Here is a 20,062-nt window from a genome sequence, read left to right on the forward strand (position 1 = left end):
TCATCCCCCATAACACTTCACCTTCCTCCTCAGAATGAAAAAGTAGAGCAGAAAGGGTGATGCTCTCTGTGGCGTGCTGCAGAAAGCTTCTAAGCTGACTCCTTGGCTCCTGCAGCAATGGGAACTATAAAATCGTGCCTTGGGGTCTTTTACTGTGGTGGAATCTGAGTGCTGCTCATCTTGTCTTTAAGAGCTTCCAGTAAGCAGATTTGGTAATGTGAAAGCCTTAAGAGAAGGCTTCCTTCAAATTCCTGAACAAGTGTGTTTGACTGAATTGCTCCCCTTGTTTCAGTTTTGTATTTGGGGGTGGGGATGGTGTCTGCCAATTACAGCAATCTCACATGGAATATTTTGCCTTTTAATTTGCTCTGTGCAAAGGTGCAGTGAGGAAAATACACTCAGCTGAAAAGAAAAGCAGCACTACAATATTATATTTTATAAAGGCATTATAAATTGCCATTTTGGTTTTTGACTGTAAATCCTTTAGGTAAGTAATGTAGTCAATATTTTTTTCCAGTCTATATAATATTATGTCCCAGACAGTAGACATTTGCCTAGAGAGACATTAAAGATGAGTAAGTTTGAAAATTTTTTGATTCGAGATTTTATTTTGGATTATGCAACAAATGTGAAAGGTATTTTCATGGACTCTGAATGATCAAGTCATCTTTGCCAGTGAAGCAGATGATTTGGAACTGAGTTATACTAAGGGCTGAAACAATTAAACAAAGTAAGAAGATTCATAAAAGATACAGCAAAATATGGTCTGAATATTATAAAATTTTATAAAAGAGCCTCTCAAACTTAAATGCTCTGTTTTTCATACAAAACTTTAATTTAAGTAACACAACTACTTATAGAAAACTACCTAAAAATTCTAAATATATTACTACTTTAGCATTAATGCTGATTTAAGAAAATTCTATTTTGGTAGACTGAAGTGTGCTTTACTGTAAGCCAAAACTGGGAGGAAGACAGCTGAAATGCAGAGAAGGAACACTGAACTTCATTTTCCTTTGTGCCATTGTATCTCATCTTAAATTTACACTATGTCCTTCTATATAGGACATAGAATTATTATTAGTTATCACCGTTTGTGATGGTACAAATAAATGACATTGTGCCTAGGTGTTGGATATTGGATAAATTGTGTACTGTCTGCAAAAAATATTTTACTGCTCAAGCACCTTTAAAATTATTCTGCCTTTTGACTTCTGGAAATCCTTTTTGTTCAAATGACAAAATAACCTTTCCTGTCATTACTATCCAAAAACCAACCTCTTTCTTCTTTCATTTACTAGGCAGTGTTAGATTAGGTCAGGAAAAAAAATCTAGAACTGACAGCTGGACTTACTGATAAACAAGATTTGTCCATTTTATAGAAGCATGTGACTGTTTCTGTAGCCAGCAACATTATACTGAGATTCTTTAGTTTTGTAACACAATACATTGTATAAGAACAATCGTGAAGCAATGTTTTCCAGACTCCTTAGTCCCCAGTTTTTGGTCAAAATGGATATGAATGTCGTACATTCTGTTTCTTTCTGCAGACTGTTGTTTCCTGGAGAGCAGGTTTTTTACATCAAAAAGCATCAAAATATCCTTTCAGAAGGGTTCATGTGTAAATTTAGCAGTGTAGTATATGCAGTGTTAATGGAGTTTAAGATTGTCAGAAGAGGGGTTTAGCCAAACTCCTTATCATTCAGGATCTTCTTGACTTTAGCCATCATCTTAGACTCTACATAGAAAAATATGAAATATATGTGTTTGGGTACACAATGTTTATGTATAACAATTTTTTTCTCTCTGCATTCCAACTTGTCTCTTCAGTGCTGTTAGTATTCTCACCTTACCTGTGAAGTTGTGGAGGTATAGTCTAACACCTTGTGATCTTCTCTTTTTCAGATGGACAAAGAATTAATGTGCAGTGAACACATCAGTTTTAAAGTGGTTATTCCTAACTCTAAAATCAGTGAATTATGTTTCAAAACAGTTTAAGGTGGAGAAAAACTTTTAAGCAGGAAGGAAAAATTGGAAATGGTTGCTGGCTTGTTTTGTTGTTTTTTTTTTTTAATAAATCCTTTCCTGTTTGTATTTGGGAGATTGTCACTGTAGGACACAAAATGATTCACATGGACATGGCTCAATGTATGATAGGGAAAAAGAAGAAATTTATTTCTGTGACTCCAGTATTTATAGATTCTTGACAATGACCAGGGATTGGATAGTTAGGTTACCATCTTCCCAATCACACTGGTTGTGAGAGATGACCATCAAAAGACATTTCTTTAATGGAATGTATAAACATCTATGTTTATAGTTACTTTCCTGGGAAAGTGGCTAGAAATTATGAATAAAAGATCAGGAAGTTTAATTCTCAGGGCAACAGGAGATACTACTGGTTTTGACACTGACATCTTCTGAGTCATTTAAGATGTTAAATCTTTAATACCATTCTTTCTCTAGGTTCCACATTCTTTTCTCTGCTCTTCATCTTTTTTCCTTATCAGGCATTTGTGTTTGTTTTTACTGTCCTTTCTCACATTTTTTGCCCCTTAAATTTAGATTGCAGTGTCAAAAGGAGATTAGAGACAGATGTTACTTTAATACAAAGAAGTTTTGATTTTTAAATGTTGCTGAATCCCCTGTGAAGGACTTTGAGAATAATGTTTTTAATGAGAAGAGTATTAAGAGTTATTTAAGATTTCTTTTGAAAATCCCTGTCTGTATGAAAGAAACTTGCAGTACTACTTCTCACTCTGAGTTTCTTGAATACTGGGGAATTTACTAACAGAGCCTTTTAAAAGGGTTTCTGCACTGTTTTCTTGCACAGCTCTCTGTTAATATCCTGCTCTGACATTAGTACCATTATCATTAGATATGTGGTTGGAATTCCCTTCCCTCTGAGAGGCCTGACTGTGCACTGTGGTTGATAAACTGTACGTTAAAACTGTGGGATCATTTCCAATATGGACTAGATCACACTAAAAAAACATGATTTCAAGTAATATAGCTAGAAAGAGAACTGATAAATTTTAAAATTAAGTTATTTTAAAAAGCTTAAGCAATCAAGAAAGAAACATGACTGCTAGTAACAGATGCAAAAATGAAAATTAGGCCAAAATCACCTGACTATCTGAATTTTAACCACACCATTATATTAATGATATTCTAATTAGTTTGCTATGTAAGACTGCAATAATTTTCCTGATGTCTTTTGTTTTTCTTTTTAACTGCTTATCTCTGTCTTTTCATACACGTGACCAGCATAAATAAGTACCAGTACTGACTGGCATTATATGGTCAATGCTATGGATAGCTATATTTCAGGGGTCCAAAACTGACTGTTTCTCTTAAACATCAAAATGTTTGAGGCAAAATTCCTGCTTACTTGCAATTCTGCCTTTCATATTTTTGATTCTATGTGGGATAAGACAACGTGCTCCCACTTGCAATGCAAGGGGTTCAGTTGGAAGAATAAAATCTCAACTCAGTAGAAAAACTAACTTGTATTGAAAGGCTAATTTGTGCTCTGCTCTGGGGAGATCAGATCTCGTAGGTGGCTTTGTCTGGTTGAGTCTGTTTCAAAACATGAGAAGCTTTTCAGTGCCTTGAAGGAAGCCTGAGAGATGGTTATTCTTTCCCTCACCACAGGTTTTAACCTGAAATACAGAAAACTGTGGTCATTAGCTCAATCACTCTTTTAGTTATATGCCCTGGTTTATGGGATGTTTTCTTTCACAATGTGACACATATAGAATGCACGTCCTCTGTGCTTCTTTAAAAAAAAATGTGAGAACCTGGCTATTCTGCCTGTTCCTTATCTAGATTAGTCAGCAATAGGAAGTAAAGTAAATAAAAATGTAGTAAAAACTTCCTTCATTCCAAAATGTAAATTTCCTACAGCTTTAGTCTCTGTTGCTGTGCCTCAGCATGCCAAAAATACAGTTCCCTGGCAGTGTCTCAGAATAAACCAAGCATTTGAAAGAAGTTTATGTCTCCAGCCACTGTTATTATTTTTGGGGGATGTTAGCTGCTTCTGCTATCTAGGTGTATTATTTTCTGTGTTAAGAAAGAAAAACTAAATTCCCAATCACAAAAATGGCTATCAGAAGAAATTCGAGTTATTTTCTATTTTTATGCAATATCATGTCCCAGAAAAAACTTCCAGAGATTTCTTAGTGAAGTTTTTTTTATATAGATAATATCTTGAAAAGTTTTTTCTTCCTCAGCTTGCTGTAATGCTGGTTCTTGATGCCTGCTAAATGCATTCTTTTGCTGTCTCCCTGTGGATGGAGCCTGAATTGTGACATTCAGATGATTTTAACTTACATTCAGAAAAAGAGACTCTGTCTTGCTTCTGAGTAGTTTTCCATGCCACTTTGTTTCTGAAGATGGCTGGCTGGAACTTTGCAGACATGCTATGATTTATGCTTATGTCATTTATTTGAATCAATTACAATTGCTCTTATAATATGTACAAAAATTAATATTACTTAGCAATGAGTCAACCTTAAAGGAGTAATTAACTAAGAGAATTAACAATTCTATATTGATCCATTTTGCCACTCTATTAAATTACTTGCTAGTTCTTGTTTTGAGCTTGTGTCTTTCTTTTTTTTATTATATTTTAATATTTTATTATGTCAAGACTGTTGATAAAAGCCTACTGAGCAGTGTGCCTTTATTAACAATAAAAGTATATTAGCACCACACATTCTACCTCTGTACACACTCCCCTTCCCACAAGATATAAGGGACATCCCTTCCCACAAATGAGGTAAGGGACCTTCAATTGTGGAAGATAGTGGCCTTTTAGCTGGCTAAAATGAATGCTTTCATCCTCCAAATCCTTTGGCATCTTTCTTCCTTAGTAGTTGGTTTCACAATAAAAGGAAAAACTTTTTTAAAACTCCCACTAAGGGAAAGTTTTCACAGAAGCCTTCCATTTCTTACATGTTCCTTAAGTTTAAATCTCTTTGATAACTACAGATTTACACTCTCAGTGTATCTTATTTTATAGCAAAGCATATCTAGCTTTCACTTTTTCAACAAAGATTCTATACCTTTGTACAGTGGTTGATGAGAATTAATCACCATTAGTTGTTTAGAAAAGTTTTATTATAGTGTTAGTAATTACATATTTTAGCAAAAAAAAATCCCAAGGTGACATTTTGAAGAAAATTGTTGATATATTTTATATATTAGTAAAGGCCTGTCTGCACAAACCAGTCTTTGAAATAAGTTGTGATATTAAAGGCTAAAGTCCTTGAAACCTTCCTGCAGAAGAGAGAGTAAAGCAAAACAATATCCTTGTGTATAAGAGAAAGAATGCAAACCTGTGTGTATTAGCCAATAGTAACTTGCTTAGCCGTAGACCCTGTAGAACCCTATAAAAGGTGTGCTAAAGATAGAAATAAACGGTGTTCACATTTACGTCTGTGAAGGCTGGTGAATAAACTGGCAGACTCTCAATACAAAATTATTTTAAAGGTTCTTGATTAACCATGGTTTCTCAAATTTAAACTGCTCTTGGCAACTGAAAGTCCTACAGTTCAGGGCAAAGCAGTCTACAGAACTTGAAGGTTCACCACTCATAAATTCAATATGTGTGAAAGTCTGAGGGAGTGGAAGGAAACTATGTGGAAAAAGAAACAAATTTTAAATTATGAAGTATATATAGAATAAGCAAAAAAGATCAACACTGCCAATTTTATAATAATGTATGATATTGTCACTAGAGATGTATCGGTGTTTAATATCTGTTTTCTTATTTTGCTTATAAAAATAGAGATTTTAAATTTGATTTCAAATTAATTTCCAGGGCAACTTCAGGACTAAGATGATGATGCTGTATTGACATTTGAAAAATATGAAATAATTACATTATTTTTTGAAGTTAAATTATTAAATAGGGAAATTTTCCATGGGCTGTAAGGGGCCCCTCAAATATCCCCGTATACTCAGTTCATCAACGAACCATTTAAAGATGAACCTTCAAAGCTTCTTGATTTTAAGTGTGATTTTTTTTTAAGTTCTGAAAGTTACCTACTTAGTCTCTTATTCTTGTGAAAAATCTTGCTACTCCCAGTGAAATCTCTGCATGTTGATATTTTGCAAAGTTGGTGCCACTTCAAAAGGTGCTAAAACATGAGCTGGTCTGAGAATTTCTTTCCTAACGTTTTGCCTTTTCCTGTGTCTCACTGCCCCGTGGTTTAGGTGTGTAGAGCTGAGCACACCGAAACAGGCAGGTGTTGAGCACAGGAGGCACCCTGGAGGTCTGTTCCTCTGGCTGTAACTCATGACACTGACCTGAATCATGCATCCAGCTTCCCTCTGATGGCAAACAAATATCACAGGCCTTCCAGGACCTGAGTGAGTCAACAGGGAAGATGAAGAAGGACTTTACAAGGACATGTAGTGACAGGATAAGGGGAATGGCTCCAAACTGGAAGAGAGCAGATTTGGATTAGATAGTAGGAAGAAATTATTTGCTGTGAGGGTGGTGAGGCACAGGAACAGGCTGCCAAGAGATGCCTCATTACTGGAAGTGTCCAATGACAGGCTGGATGGAGCTCTGAGCAACCTGATCATGTGGGAAATGTCTCTACCTGTGACAGGGATTGGAATTAGATGATCTCTAAAGTCCCTTCTAACCCAATTCTATGATTCTATGCTGATTATTTCTTGATGAAGTCTATCTTTCTGTGATTTTTCTCATTAGTACAGTGGATTTAGAGCTTCCAGATCACAGACAAAACTGCAGCCACCATGTTTAGCAGACTCCTGCTCTGTAGAGGCACCCACAATTCTTGACCCATTTGGATAGCAGAGGACAAAATGTGGAGAAACCTGAGTCAGTCTATGAGAGAGCACTGCTAAAATACAGATATTGGAAATGCATGAGTTGAGATCGACCTCCAAAGCAAATCTGCTTAGCAGAAATACAGGTGCTGGGGTAGGCAATTATGCTGGATTCCCTGACAAAATTTGCTTAATAACACACTTACAAATCCCACAGATCAAGACATCACAAGGGTAGTGAAATTGGTGGGTGGCTTCAGCACATTCCTTCTGCATGGTAGGAAGGCAATGACCAGAGCTCATGTATCCTGTCATCAGGATGTCTTCTTTCTTACACTTGGAGTTGACCACAAGTTCATTGTATTCCTTAGGAATCCAGAAAAATTGCAAGAATCATAAACTGAGTCAGGTGCCAGTGCTTTGTAATCATGGAGTGTGCTCTTTTACAGGATCAATTACTTGAGCAATTAATCAAATTAGTATTAAAAATTGCAGTTGAACAGTAGAGATTCCATATTAAATATCTGAAAGTCTTTCAATTATTTCAAAGTAATTTCAGTTCTGAAAGAGCTTTTGGTATCTATTTTTTTCCAGTAATTTTCATCTATGAAATGAGGCTTAGGCAGTCACTTTTATCTGTATCTGTTTGTGTGCTCCATGTCTCACAATAACAGCTGAACTGATTTGCTGAAGCAACAGGACTTTGTAGTTATTTTTGAGACTGCCTAAGGCTTTTGAAATTTGGAGCCAGATAATGGGAAAAGAAGCAAAGATCAAGACTGCAGTGTAAGCCTCTGTATCATTAGACAAAAAGAAAAAAGGAATCTACAGTGGGAGAGAACCTACTAGAAAACATCTATTTGTGTTTTTTGATCAAATCTAAATCTGAAAGAGATAAGACTTCACTAATACCAGTGCTCACAGAAGTGTTACTTTCTGAAGCAAATTCAGTCTACATTTGTTTGTGCTTTCCTCTAGAGAGTTCATCCTTAATAAGAAACTTCCTTGAACTTTGGTTTGTATTACAAAGGAAATTTTTGTGTAAGTTGTATGAACCTTAAAATAGGAAAGTGTAGGGGAAATTTAAAGTCAACTTTATTCTGCTTGCCTATTATATTTTTCCATTATCATATTTCTTTACATTTTTTACATCACACAAACCCAAATTTTCTTGGGAAAAAGAAAATCTATCCATTTGGAGTGAGCTGATCTATGGCTTAACTACCTTTTGAGTCCTATTATGATTTTAAAATTAATGTAGGTAGATCTTGATGGTCATTGATCATAAGAGTCTTTTTTACACCCTTCTGGATAAGGTTACATACAAACCCTTTAGAGTAGTTCCATAAATATTGAAAAATATAGGGGCCACATAATCAACATGAAGGAAGTATAGCTATAACCTCAAATAATTTTTTGGTGTCAAAAGATGCACACAAACTATTTTTATGTATGAAAATACTTATTAGAAAAAATAACTTGAAGCAGTGGAATAATTGGCATGTATTCAAATTGTGGTTAATTGAATTCTTCATCTGTGGCTTAGAGAGCCACATGGGGTACAGATTCTGCACAGAGGAAGCAATTTTCATTAACGGGATATAATTTAGAATGAGAAAACATATACACTCTGCCTGCAACACAGTTAATAATTAATATGGAATAAATACATAGACATACACTGAGTTACCATATATCTACCTGTCACTCTGTAGAGTTTCAGCAACTCATTTGCATGCTAAGTATATTTATTCAGAGAGGCGACACTGTAACACTGCCTTCAAAAGTGGAAGACCTTTATGTCACAGCATCGGAAATGAGTCATCCTTGTTTTTAAAAGGCAAAGTGATATCAGAATGGTGATTTGATCCCATGCCTCCTTACATTTAAGAAGTTTGCTGGTTTCTGAACCGACACTGTACTATTAAAAAAGCTGATAACCAGTTCCAAAACTGATCATTATTTTTGAGGCTGGTCAATTTTCCTGAATTAGATTAGAAAAAATTTAAAACCTCTTAAGAAAGAATATTATTTCTGTTTTGCATTCTAACTATCTCTAGCATTTATTATTTGATCTCTCACATATGCTGTTAATATTGGGATATGTCTGCATGCAAAAAGCACACTATTTGAAGGATTGAGAAGAACGTTTTGCAGGATGTATGAGAAAGCATGCAGTATCAGTGAAGGGAATGACTGACTGAAAACCAACAGTACCATGGGGTCCAATCTCTGTCAGCGGCTTGCTGCATCACTTTAATAAGCAAGTTGAGTTACACCTAGTCTCCAAAACAGTTAAAGCTACTGGGGGTAAGAAATTCTGTGAGTCAAGATCTCAGAACGTGCTTGTTCACATATCAACAGTGAATGTGTTGGTACAAAGTCTAACCATGGTCTTTACCTCTGGAAAGGTATAAACAGAATTTTAAGCCCAGTTGCTTTTGAGACTGTGCCTTAACATGCACAAAATTCTTGACTCCAACAAAGCTGAAGAATATTCCTTAAATATTCCCTTGAATCAAAGCTCAAAACTCCAAATGTCTTGCAAGGATTTCTTCATATTTCACCTAAACCTATTCAGCGCAATAAAAGCACTCACAAATTTTCCATATTTCTGCCACATTTATTTTATGAACCACAATGACATTTAATATTACTGAATTGTAGGACTAGACTTCATATTTTCTTCTCCTTTTAACAACAGGTGGTAACAATATTGGCAAACATGTCTGTCTTGGACCAGTGTGCTTCAGAAATCATTCAAGGAAATGGTATGCATTTTAGCTGAATTATATCTTTTATTTATTTCTGGAGAGCCTGAGTAGATGGGAATGTAGTACTTACACAATAAAGGAGAAAGGCTTCACTAATAAAGCTTCATTTTGCATCCTGTCTCTGCTGGATATTGCACATTGCTGCAGGGTGCAAAATGAGTCCTGGGAATGGTTCTACATAACCAAAATATAATGCCACTGTTTTAGGAAACTTTGCCTTTGTGACCATGTTGCTGGTGTTCTGTGTGTGTGACTTATTCCCAGATGGAAAGCAAAGTAGTAAAAAGTGTTTCAGTAACTTGTATTGTGGTAATACCGGTAATATTGTGGTAAGATGTAAATACCTTATTAATACACCTGCCAGCAAATTCAAGGCCAAGCAATATAGAAAGACAGGTGCCTTTGCTTTTTTCCTTTTTTTTTTTCTTTTTTTTTTTTTTTTTTTTTTGTGGGAAACATTAAATTACAGTGAAAATTCACATATATTGCTTTGCTAGGCCAAGTAGGCCAAACTCATGTTAGACACTGCAGTGGACTGTCAAGGACAATGACAACAAGTAAAATTTGTGTATACACTCTGTCATGGAATTTCACAAGAAGCATTTTCCTCCTGGCTTTTGAGAGCGGTTGGCACTCATCTTGTGTGTAAAATCTTCTTAGTGACTGCCTAATGTTATAATAAGCAGGTCCTAGTCAGAGACCACATTCTGAGAACAGTCTTCAAATTCTGGAGAATTGAGGTACTTTCTTCTCAACTCTGACTTTTTTGTATGTTGATTGATTATTATCTAGCTGCATGGCTCTGATGATAATTCTCTGAATTATTTATGCAAATGTTCTCTGATGCTACCTGATGTAATCTGAATGCCTAATAGCATATGGAGTCTAATAGCACATAATTGTCTTTACACTTAAAATAGTCTAGAAAAGAGAAATCATCATCCTTTTTTTGTGATGCTACAAGAAGAATATCAACTCCAACAGGCAACAATAAATTAATGAAGCCGCTTTGACATGGATGACCTTGTCTCTTCTGGAATGAAGAGTTAGTCATACAGTAAACTTCAAGAAAGATAAATTCATCATTTCCTTCATTAATGGATTCCTCATTCTAAAATACCCTTAAACAGTTTGAGAAAGAAACTTTTAAAGCCCTGCTTAAAAATATGTAAACAAACAAACAAAAAAATTACTTTGAATGGGAATGAAACTTCATTTAGAGACCTGAAATATGTCACTACAGGTTTTTCAGATAGTGATTATCTTTAAGTTAATTTAGAAGAAAATAAAGAATTACATTTGGCTGATTGAAATAAATTAGTGAAATTTAAAATACAAACTTTTAGAGGACGAAAGACTTAGTAATTTTCTAGATCCAGAAGTTCTGTAGCTTCCTAGTGAAGATGAACTTATGCATAGATCAGATGCACTTGGGTGCTGATGTCAAAATTGCAGACTTCATTTATATGTTCTTCATGCCCTTTTTGGGCAGTAGCTGGTCTGTATTAACCCAGCTTCCCTCTTCCCTTTACTTTTTTGCATTGAGTTTTTTTTTTGTTGGAGAGTGGATAACAATGGCTCTTGAATTCTTTTAGGTGTTCAACTTTTAATGGAAATGCTCTTTGAAAAATCCTCCTCAGGAAATCCAGCAGATGTTGCAGCTTGTGAGCGAGTCCAGCAGAAATCTGCAGTTACCCTGGCACAGCTCAGCCGAGATCCTGAGGTGGCAGATGCAGCCGTAAAACTCAGCTGTAAGGATGTGCCTCCTACTTAATGGCACTGTAAGGAGGTACTGCCAGTCATGGAGAAGCTCTTTTTAATTTTTAGCCTCACTTGGTAAACTTTATGAAAGATATTCCCTAAAGAATCTGTCCAGAGGATGACTGGGAAGATGGAGCTAAATGAACCTCTGGCTCGTTTCCCAGAGGAACCTGAGGTGCAGCATCCACTCATCATATAGCTGTGCCTTATTGTGCCATCTGACACTGCTGCCTCTTCCGTTCCTTTATGTAAATCCTTGGGCAGGATCTGTCAGGGCACAGAAATCTGGGACCCCAGCAGGTCCAGGTGTGATGAATCCAATGGGAGGGAATGTGTTCTTTGGGTAGGAGTTTTTTAAGGGTGCGTGGGATGATTGGTAGTGAAGAAATGGAGGTCACAATTTCCACTCTGAAACTGCAGCAAGTAAATCCAACTTATTTGTTTATGCTTTACAAACATTAATTATGACTGCTCTGAACTGCATAGCTCCATCAAAAGTCCCTTAAGTATTTGCATATCATCTTTGCATTAGAGATCATATCTACTAAAAAAAAGACCAACATGATGCATCTTAAAAAATATCACAAAATAAGGAGTTGTTTTTCTAAATTATTTCTCCTGACACTCTTGTGCACTCAGGTGTTCCTCACCTGATTAAACTTTGCAGATCACCGACAGAAAGAAATAACAGTGAATCTGTTTTAGTGGCAAGTCTGGTATGTACATTGTAGTATTCCTTTCATGCTTATACTGGAAAATTAAGGAGAAAACCTCCCTTTAGATTTCAAAATGCATAAGTATTGCAGAAATGCTCTAAATTCATGTCAGGGTCTCCTGCTTTTCCCCTTAAGCCCAATCTTGTACACTCTCAATTATTCATCCTTAAATTGAAGATTTAAGCACATAAGGAAAAATGGCTTCTTCTTCATATTACTGAGCACCAAAAAAAACTTCCTTGGAACACTTTGGAATTTAAGAATTCATTAATTCCTAAATTCCATTGAAATTAGCCTTGAGTCATGGGGGTAGCAACCCTTTATCTGCACTCACACATATATATGAAAATATTTATGTAAAGCATCCAAAAAGGGGAAAAGATACTTCTTGCTTCCACTCCAATTCAATTTCTTGTTCTATTTGTATTGCCAAGACAATATAGTGCCCAGGCAAAGAGTGGGCAAGAGAAGCTTAACACTTTCTCTGCTCAGGAGAAAGATCCCATCTCCACTGCACGGACTACGAGCCAAATGCCAGAGTTGAATGATTTCACCAAGCATTCTGTGACAGGGCCCTGGGGACATATGTGATCTCGGGTTGGAGCACAAGTTCTGGTGAATGAAGACTGAAGAATATTGTTTGACAGTGCTTTATGATATTAGTATTATTTTAAATGTAAAAGTAAAGCTCATGTATTGCAGCTTGTTCATTTAAGCAGGTCTCATTCAGGATGACAAGAGTATAAATGTGAGCATAGAAAATTCTGTGGTTATTCTTCCTTTATGCCAGGAAGACTTGTTAATCTTGTGTGGTTAAAGCAGAGACCCCAGAGCAATGGCAGGGAACCAGACTATGATTCTTCTGTCTCACTGAGGTTGTTGCTGCACATTCCTTGAATCCATGCTTATTGCTTGAGACCTTACCTACCTCCCTGTCTCAGAAATTCTGCTTCTCCTGATATTTTAGTAACTGCCTGAAGATGTTTTCTGATAAAAATGTGGCAAAAATATTGTCCTTGAGACATAAGCTGCTTCAAGCTCTGATAGGTATTGTCACTGGTGTCTGAGGACTTGTACTGTACTTAGACCTGTTGCTCAGGTCTAAAAGTAATGTACCCCAATAAAATTGTAATTTAATAACTTTGCATGAGGGAAGATTCATCTGACAGATGAAGACAGTAAGGAGAGATTACCTAGCCGCAGAATTCATAGACCTGCACAGTTCAGTTTTGAATTCTGGCTGTTACTTAGATATTGTTATAATGGATTCCTGCAATGAAGGCTTTGCCAAACCTGAGTGCATTGCAATGCTGCTGTTTTGTTTTTCTAGGCAGCCTTGTGGAGACTAGCACTTATGAGTTGTGATGGACTGGAAGAGTCAGATTTTCAGCAGCTGGTAAAGCCCAGACTCATGGATTCTTTTCTGCTGTGCACAAACATGGAAGAGAGCTTTGTATGAATGGGAGCAAAAAAACCTTTGAACAGTAAAGAAGGTGATAGGTATACAGTAAGATAACACATGAACAATTTTATTTTGGTTTAGTCCTATTGTTATTTATTACTTATTTATTCTAAACCAAAGAACATGTGCTGTATTAGAGTGAAGGAATAGAATGAGAAAACTTGTTACTGTGTTTTGCAAAGAAAATTTTTAATTTTATTTTCCTGCCAAGACACACAAGACCTTATCATTGCCATCTAACAAAATGTTTTGTTTAATATAACTGAATTAAGGTAATGAAGCCAAGAATTTGTTGCTCTGATGTTAAATGCATCTAATGATGTTTTATCACTATAGATATTTTTTCTATAGTTAGGACATTTTGTAGGTTTTATTAATAAATGTTTAGCCTCATCTGCATTAGGAGAAAAATAATTCTAAGAGCTGCAAGTATATACTTTGAAATGAAAGGGATATTACAGTCTGAGTCCAGTTATTAACTTTTGTTATTTTTTAATAAATTATGTAACTGAGAGAAAGAATTCCAAAAAATGTTAAAATACTGGCCTTAAATGATGCTAGCATATTTCTTAGGCTGTATAAAGATGTGCTCCATCAGAGGATGCACACTAACCAAAAGCTCTTTATTTGCATTGACTGAAATTTCCAGGAGAAATTAATAGAATTCTAGAAAAATCTTTGATGGTGTGTGTGTGTTATCTCATAATGTGAGATTTTAATGATTTTGTAATGATTTAAAGTCATTACACAGCGATAATTTTCTCTCCTTTCCAAGCCTTACAAGAACTCGAAGTGCTAATGCCTAGACATATTTTTAACATTCAAGCTACTGTTTTTGTGGAAAGTTGTTCACACCTATGCTAAATAATCTGAAGAGCTTAATTCATTGCAACTTGAATTTTCATTTTTCTGGTTTGCTAACCAGTCCTGTATTTTTAAAACTTAAATGGGACTCTTCAGAGCTCTGGAAGTTGAGAAATGGATGATAACCTAAATAAACAGATGTAATTTTGAAATCAACATTTTTTCATGAACATTCTTTTTAATTCTTGCTTTTTCACTGACAAACCACATATATTGAAAATTACTCAGCCAGCAATATCTTGTTAGTGTTTTTTTTCCTTAACTTTTCATAAAGCACTCTGTAGATTATGAAAAAAGATGTAATCTTTTTCTTTATGGCTTCCAAACGTTGCTTTAGATCATTTTATGATCAGCAACTTCAGGGTACTAGGATATCTGCCAAAATCCTCCTACATTCCTTCCTTACTGTACTTTTTAGACATATTAAGCTGCTTACTTCATTAATGTTTCTTGAGAGTTATGTAGTGTTTAGATGAAAGGCACCAGGAAATTGTGAAGCTGTAATTGCCTTCCACATTTTCTGTATATGGGAAATCTGTCCTGCTTCAAGCAGTGTGACAATGGTGGCTACTTTTTTCTCCCTTGATTGTGCGGGTTGAGAAGTCTCTGTCTTAATGTCTTTCTTGTGAGCTCTTCATATAATAATCTCTATCTTGACTGAATTTTAAAGCCTTACATAGAATGACCTCTGTCATGAGCAACTATTCATAGAAAAGTGTTGAATCAGATATTCTAGGAAGCACAGAGATGAACTCTGCTTTTTTTTGCTTACTTTGAGAGAGCTTCTTAAGTTTCCAAGATTTTTAAAATGTATGGTACTGTAAAACTTTAAAAATATTGTATTAGTGATGGACTTTAACACTTTCCTCACTAAGCAGAAATATATGTCTGAGCCATGGATGTCTTGATATAAAAAATGAATTAATAAATTTCATAAAAAACTAATTAAAAATAAAATCCCATTGCTACAATTCTGATAGCATGGCAATCCTGGATAAAAACACATTGAATTCTGTAGCGAATTTCTGTACAGAACCTCATTCTGTCAGCTTCAGCTAACACCAGAGATACGAGTTTCTAGATGGAGTAGGGTCTATCCCATAATAGGTAAATTTAAAATCTCATTTTCCTCACATGCACTGTGAACTGAAGCAGCTATTAAGAAAATGCCATCATGACTCATAATGTTTTAATGTCATTTCTAACAGGTCAATCAAATATTCAGTGAACAGGTTGGTAACAGCTGATTTGCCTCAAATACAGTAAAGTGAACCCATATCGATTGAATTTACTACAGATACTCTCAATCTGCAAATATGGGTCCATAATCTAGGTTCATATTTTCCATTATATTTTATATTATTGTTATATTTTATATATATTTTATATAGTGCTTATATTATGGAATTGGCTCTAAAGTACATTTAGGTGGAACTCATATTTGCAGCAGAAAATATATCTTGAAAGAGCCATTTCAGCAGACCTCTTGTCACCTAAGTGTCCTCAAAACCATTTTATATAGGTCTGATTTTTTAACCTAGAGCTGTGCACTTTATTTATATATGCTAAAGTTTATGAGAAAATAAACATGTCTCTAACTTTACCTCTTGATTCATTTGGAAATAATAAGTCATTAAAAATTCTGATATATTTTTCTCATTACTTCTGAATGAGAATTCTGGATTCTGAATGAATTCTTGATTCTTAATGTTTACTTCGAAAGTGACCCTTCAGCTCTTAAGCAGGGCAAGCAAACAAAAAAGAACAGTTGAAGCCAGAATAGATATTTTGGCTTTCAAATGTAATATAAATTAAAATACTTAATAATGAGAAATTTTCACTGAAATAAGTATTGTGGTGGCTTAATCCTTGGATTCCCTATGTATGTACATATACAGGCAGGAGAGGGAGAGTGGAGAGTATGTGTAGTACCATGGACCTGATTTCTCTGAGCCTGAGAGAATTACAGCCTGTCTGTGCCTGATCTGTTCCCAAAGGAAAGTCTCTTGAGAGTCTCTCACTCAAGGCCTTCCCTAGCAACTCATTCTGGTGCATGCTGTGAATGAATCCACACTTCTATATTCTGTCCAACAGCAATATAGTACATTCACAAATCAGCTCATTTACCTGGACTCATTGACCTATAAAGACTGAATGCAGGTTAGGTATTAGTTTAATCTCCCTGGAAAATGAATGCCTTGTTAGAACTTGTTAGAAATGTCATTTCACTTAAATTCTTTTGAAATTTTTCAGTTTTGTATGAGATTAGAGATGTCTAACAAACATGCAATGAGCTGCAGGATTCTTTGTAATTTTGACTTACACTCCAGCAACTTTGTGCATCTTCAAATTCCAGCTTTAGTTTCAAACTGTTTACAGATATTCAGGGCCCAGGTGTTTCATTCATAGAATAAAGTTTGGTTATTATCAGTTTATTGTGTACTTGGTACATGAATCACTTATGTGGAATGTTACTTGTCTGACCTTTTCAGTTACAAATAATATTTATATCTACAAAGAATAAAATAATATCTTTGTAAATTGCATATCTTAACTATTTTTTGGGGTTGCCTGTTAGTATCCAAAAGATTACTTCCTTTGCAGGGTTTTGCCTTTGTACTGATTCTGATCTCTCATATGGCTTGTTCCAAATTTTTGTGTTGACCATCTCCTTTTAAATAACAGCAATGAACATTCAAAATAACCTTGTGTTTTGTATTTTGAGGAATCTGCTTTGATCTTCAGTTTAAATTTATATTAAATTTTATGTATTTAAAGGAGCACTCTAGACACTGTAAATCATTCACCAGTGTTATCGTTTTTAAAGGGAAGAGAGGGAAGATGGCATTAAGGATTGAAAAAAGCTCCAGAGTGAATTTGTTAATTCGAGTTGGAAGTGCAGAACTGGTGGGAAGGTGGGTGAATAATCCACCTTCTTTAGGGTCAGAAAGACCCTAAAGAAAAACACAGGATCATCTGCTCCAGATACTTATATGCTTTGTGGCGACCTTTATCACTATTTTCTGGCTTGCTCTTGGATCTGAGTTTCTCTTTTTCCAGCTGTAACAAATTTCTTCCTCTTGGGATTATATTTGTGTAATTGCTCGCTATCTAACAGAAGAAAGTTATATTCCAGGGTCTGGTCCAGCTAATTATTATATGGATAAGGTTTTTGCTGAGAAACTAAGTTATGGGAACTGACAATGGTCAAATTTTTAGGCTTCAGGTATTAGTTTGAGCCTGTGTGGAACTAAGTCACACAACGTTCTCACTCTGGCCTGAAAAATCATAAGGAGGAATCCAAACAGTCCTTTGAGAAGGAAAAAACCTCTGCAGCAGTTGTTTGGGTCCTTGTTGTTTACTTGCAAGAAATGGTCAATGGGTGGTGTTCCAATTGTCCAATGATGGTGATATGTTAGTTTCACGACCAATGAGAGTTTTACCTTTCGGACCTTCTCAGAACTGTCTATAAAAGAAGATCTGAAAGAATGTAACTTGCTCTCTTGTGCATCCAAGCTATGAGAGTCTCTGTCATGCTTCCACCATTCCTAATATAGTGCGACACTATGTAACAAAAATACCTTTTTAAATAGATGTAATGAGGATCAGCTAGAACAGAAAGAAATGTTTATTGTTCTTACCACAAGGGCAAGGACCTCCAAAAATCCTGAGAGAAAGCATAGTATAATATATAGATAAGTATATCAGCTTATTACTTTCATGTTTTGGTACTTTTACAAGCACACCTGCTGACTAAGAGTTTATGAATTGATCAGTTGTCAGCCAAATAATCACTGAATCAAAGAAATAAAAGAAACCCACTAGACCTACAGACCAAACACTGGAAAATCAAAGATTTTTCTCTTTTATTTTTAACAGACAGCTGCTGACTTTTTCTTCTAATAGTTGAAGTATGCCTAGAACCCAAAGAAACCTATGGGAAACCAGTGAGGCAAAAAAAAAAAAAAAAAAGAAAAAAATAAAAAGTAGTAGGTAATGCTGCTAATTTGCTTTGGAAAGTGTTGGAGTCTGAGACACAGAGTGTGTGCCCTTGTTTCTGATACTTAGTTCAAAAATCCAGAAAAACACTGAATTTCATACAACATGAAATTTATGAGCATGTTTTCATGGTGATACATGGAAACTGCTAAAGTTTGATAGAAAAGCTAGAAGTGTGAGTGTGTAGATTAGAGAGTTTCTTAAGTCACTGGGTAAAAAAGTTAAAGTATAGAGTTTAAAACAATTTAGAAAGCAGAAGACAAGATGGAGGGTTTAGAATGTTGTTTATTTTCCTTGTTTCTTCTTCATGTTCTTCTTAGACAGGTTTTTGGGTAATAGTGAGTGATTGGACAGAAAATGCTGCAGTGCAGCACACAGGTGATGGGTCATTGAGTCATTAAGAAAAATAATATACGAATCTATTGTTAATTGGATAAGAATAAGTATAAAGATAAAAGAAATGTGTAGTTCGGGGCCATTTTGCGTCTTCAAAAGCCAAAGTGAGCCACAAGGCCATTTTGTACCATCAGAAGAAAATGAACCAGATTGCAGTGAATTAAACTTGCATAAATAGTCTGGAGAGACCTGCCAAATTTTATGATAACATCCTAATAAACATGAGTAACAAGATCCAACAGGCTTTGGAGTTTTTGTCCTGACCTGGAGGACTGTGATAAACAGGACTCCCCGTGAGGGAATATTCCCAAGGAGCTCAGCTCAGAGGAGACTGAGAAATCCAGGAGTGAAAAAAAGTACAGAAGAAGTGCAGAAGAATCAAGAGAGAGAAAAAAGAAACGAAAAAAGAATTTTTAAAAAAGTTACAGAAAGAAATTAAAAAGGATCAAAAGGCTTAAATGATGTGAACAAGGAGGTGTGTATAATGCAGTAGCTTGCCTAACACTGTCGCGACCACCTGTGTTACAAATTACTGGTCACCCTCTTCTTTAAGCTTTCTGAGTTCCTGATGGGTTTTAACCAGCTTTTGTCCATGTTACTCACATCATTTAGAATGTGACCTAATAATGCATATGTCTTCTAAGTGATCTTCTTTGTCTGATTTACTTTTTTATACCCCATATTGTAAAAATCTCCTGTTTTAAATAGTTCTGAAAGGATAAACATAGCAGTATATGTCTGTTATGTATGCTCATCCGGTGAGAGGAAGATTGTGATAAATCATGAAGGTATATCTAAAAGGATCCAGAAACAGTCATGTGTGTTTTCACTTGCATCAAAAGAATAATTATGGGCTCAAATGATCTAGGGAAGCCTTATTTGATGCTGCTTCCTCTGACTTACAGAAGTCAGTTTGCTTGCACTGAAGTAAAGAAGAGCCAGAGGTAATCCAAAGTTTCCAGGATCTTGCTAGAGTTAGATATGTAGAGGTCTAACATAAATATATGTTAGACCTCTACACATCTATAAAATAAATATAAATAAAAACTTAAAATATAAAACTATGGATAAAAATCTTATTTTTCAGAACATCAATTAACACAAATAAATGATTTTACAAGTTTATCCTATCAGTAGAAGAAATTATCATGTGCTTTATCTAGGGGATAATTATGAACTGTTTGAAATTCAGTAATGCAAGCATAGTCCAGAGCAGTAATTTAGGTCCTTCCTGTAGACCACAGAGAGAAGTGAGCACTACTTTCCATATGAGGATGACTGCCCAA

General features: G+C 35.3%; 1 protein-coding gene across 1 annotated transcript in view; it reads left to right on the forward strand.

Annotated features, from left to right (window-relative positions):
- The window catches only part of LOC102101892 (uncharacterized), a 70,055-nt gene extending 56,541 nt beyond the window's left edge, over positions 1-13,514 (forward strand). The window contains 4 exon segments of the mRNA XM_014251858.2: positions 9,509-9,575; positions 11,174-11,329; positions 11,979-12,055; positions 13,386-13,514. Coding sequence (XP_014107333.2) covers positions 9,509-9,575; positions 11,174-11,329; positions 11,979-12,055; positions 13,386-13,514 — 429 coding nt within the window.
- Positions 13,515-20,062: the final 6,548 nt, after the last annotated feature.

The sequence above is a fragment of the Pseudopodoces humilis genome, chromosome 7, assembly GCF_049639895.1.
Source record: "Pseudopodoces humilis isolate 2021_Gansu_Grassland_sample_001 chromosome 7, ASM4963989v1, whole genome shotgun sequence".
Classification (NCBI taxonomy): Eukaryota; Metazoa; Chordata; class Aves; order Passeriformes; family Paridae; genus Pseudopodoces; species Pseudopodoces humilis.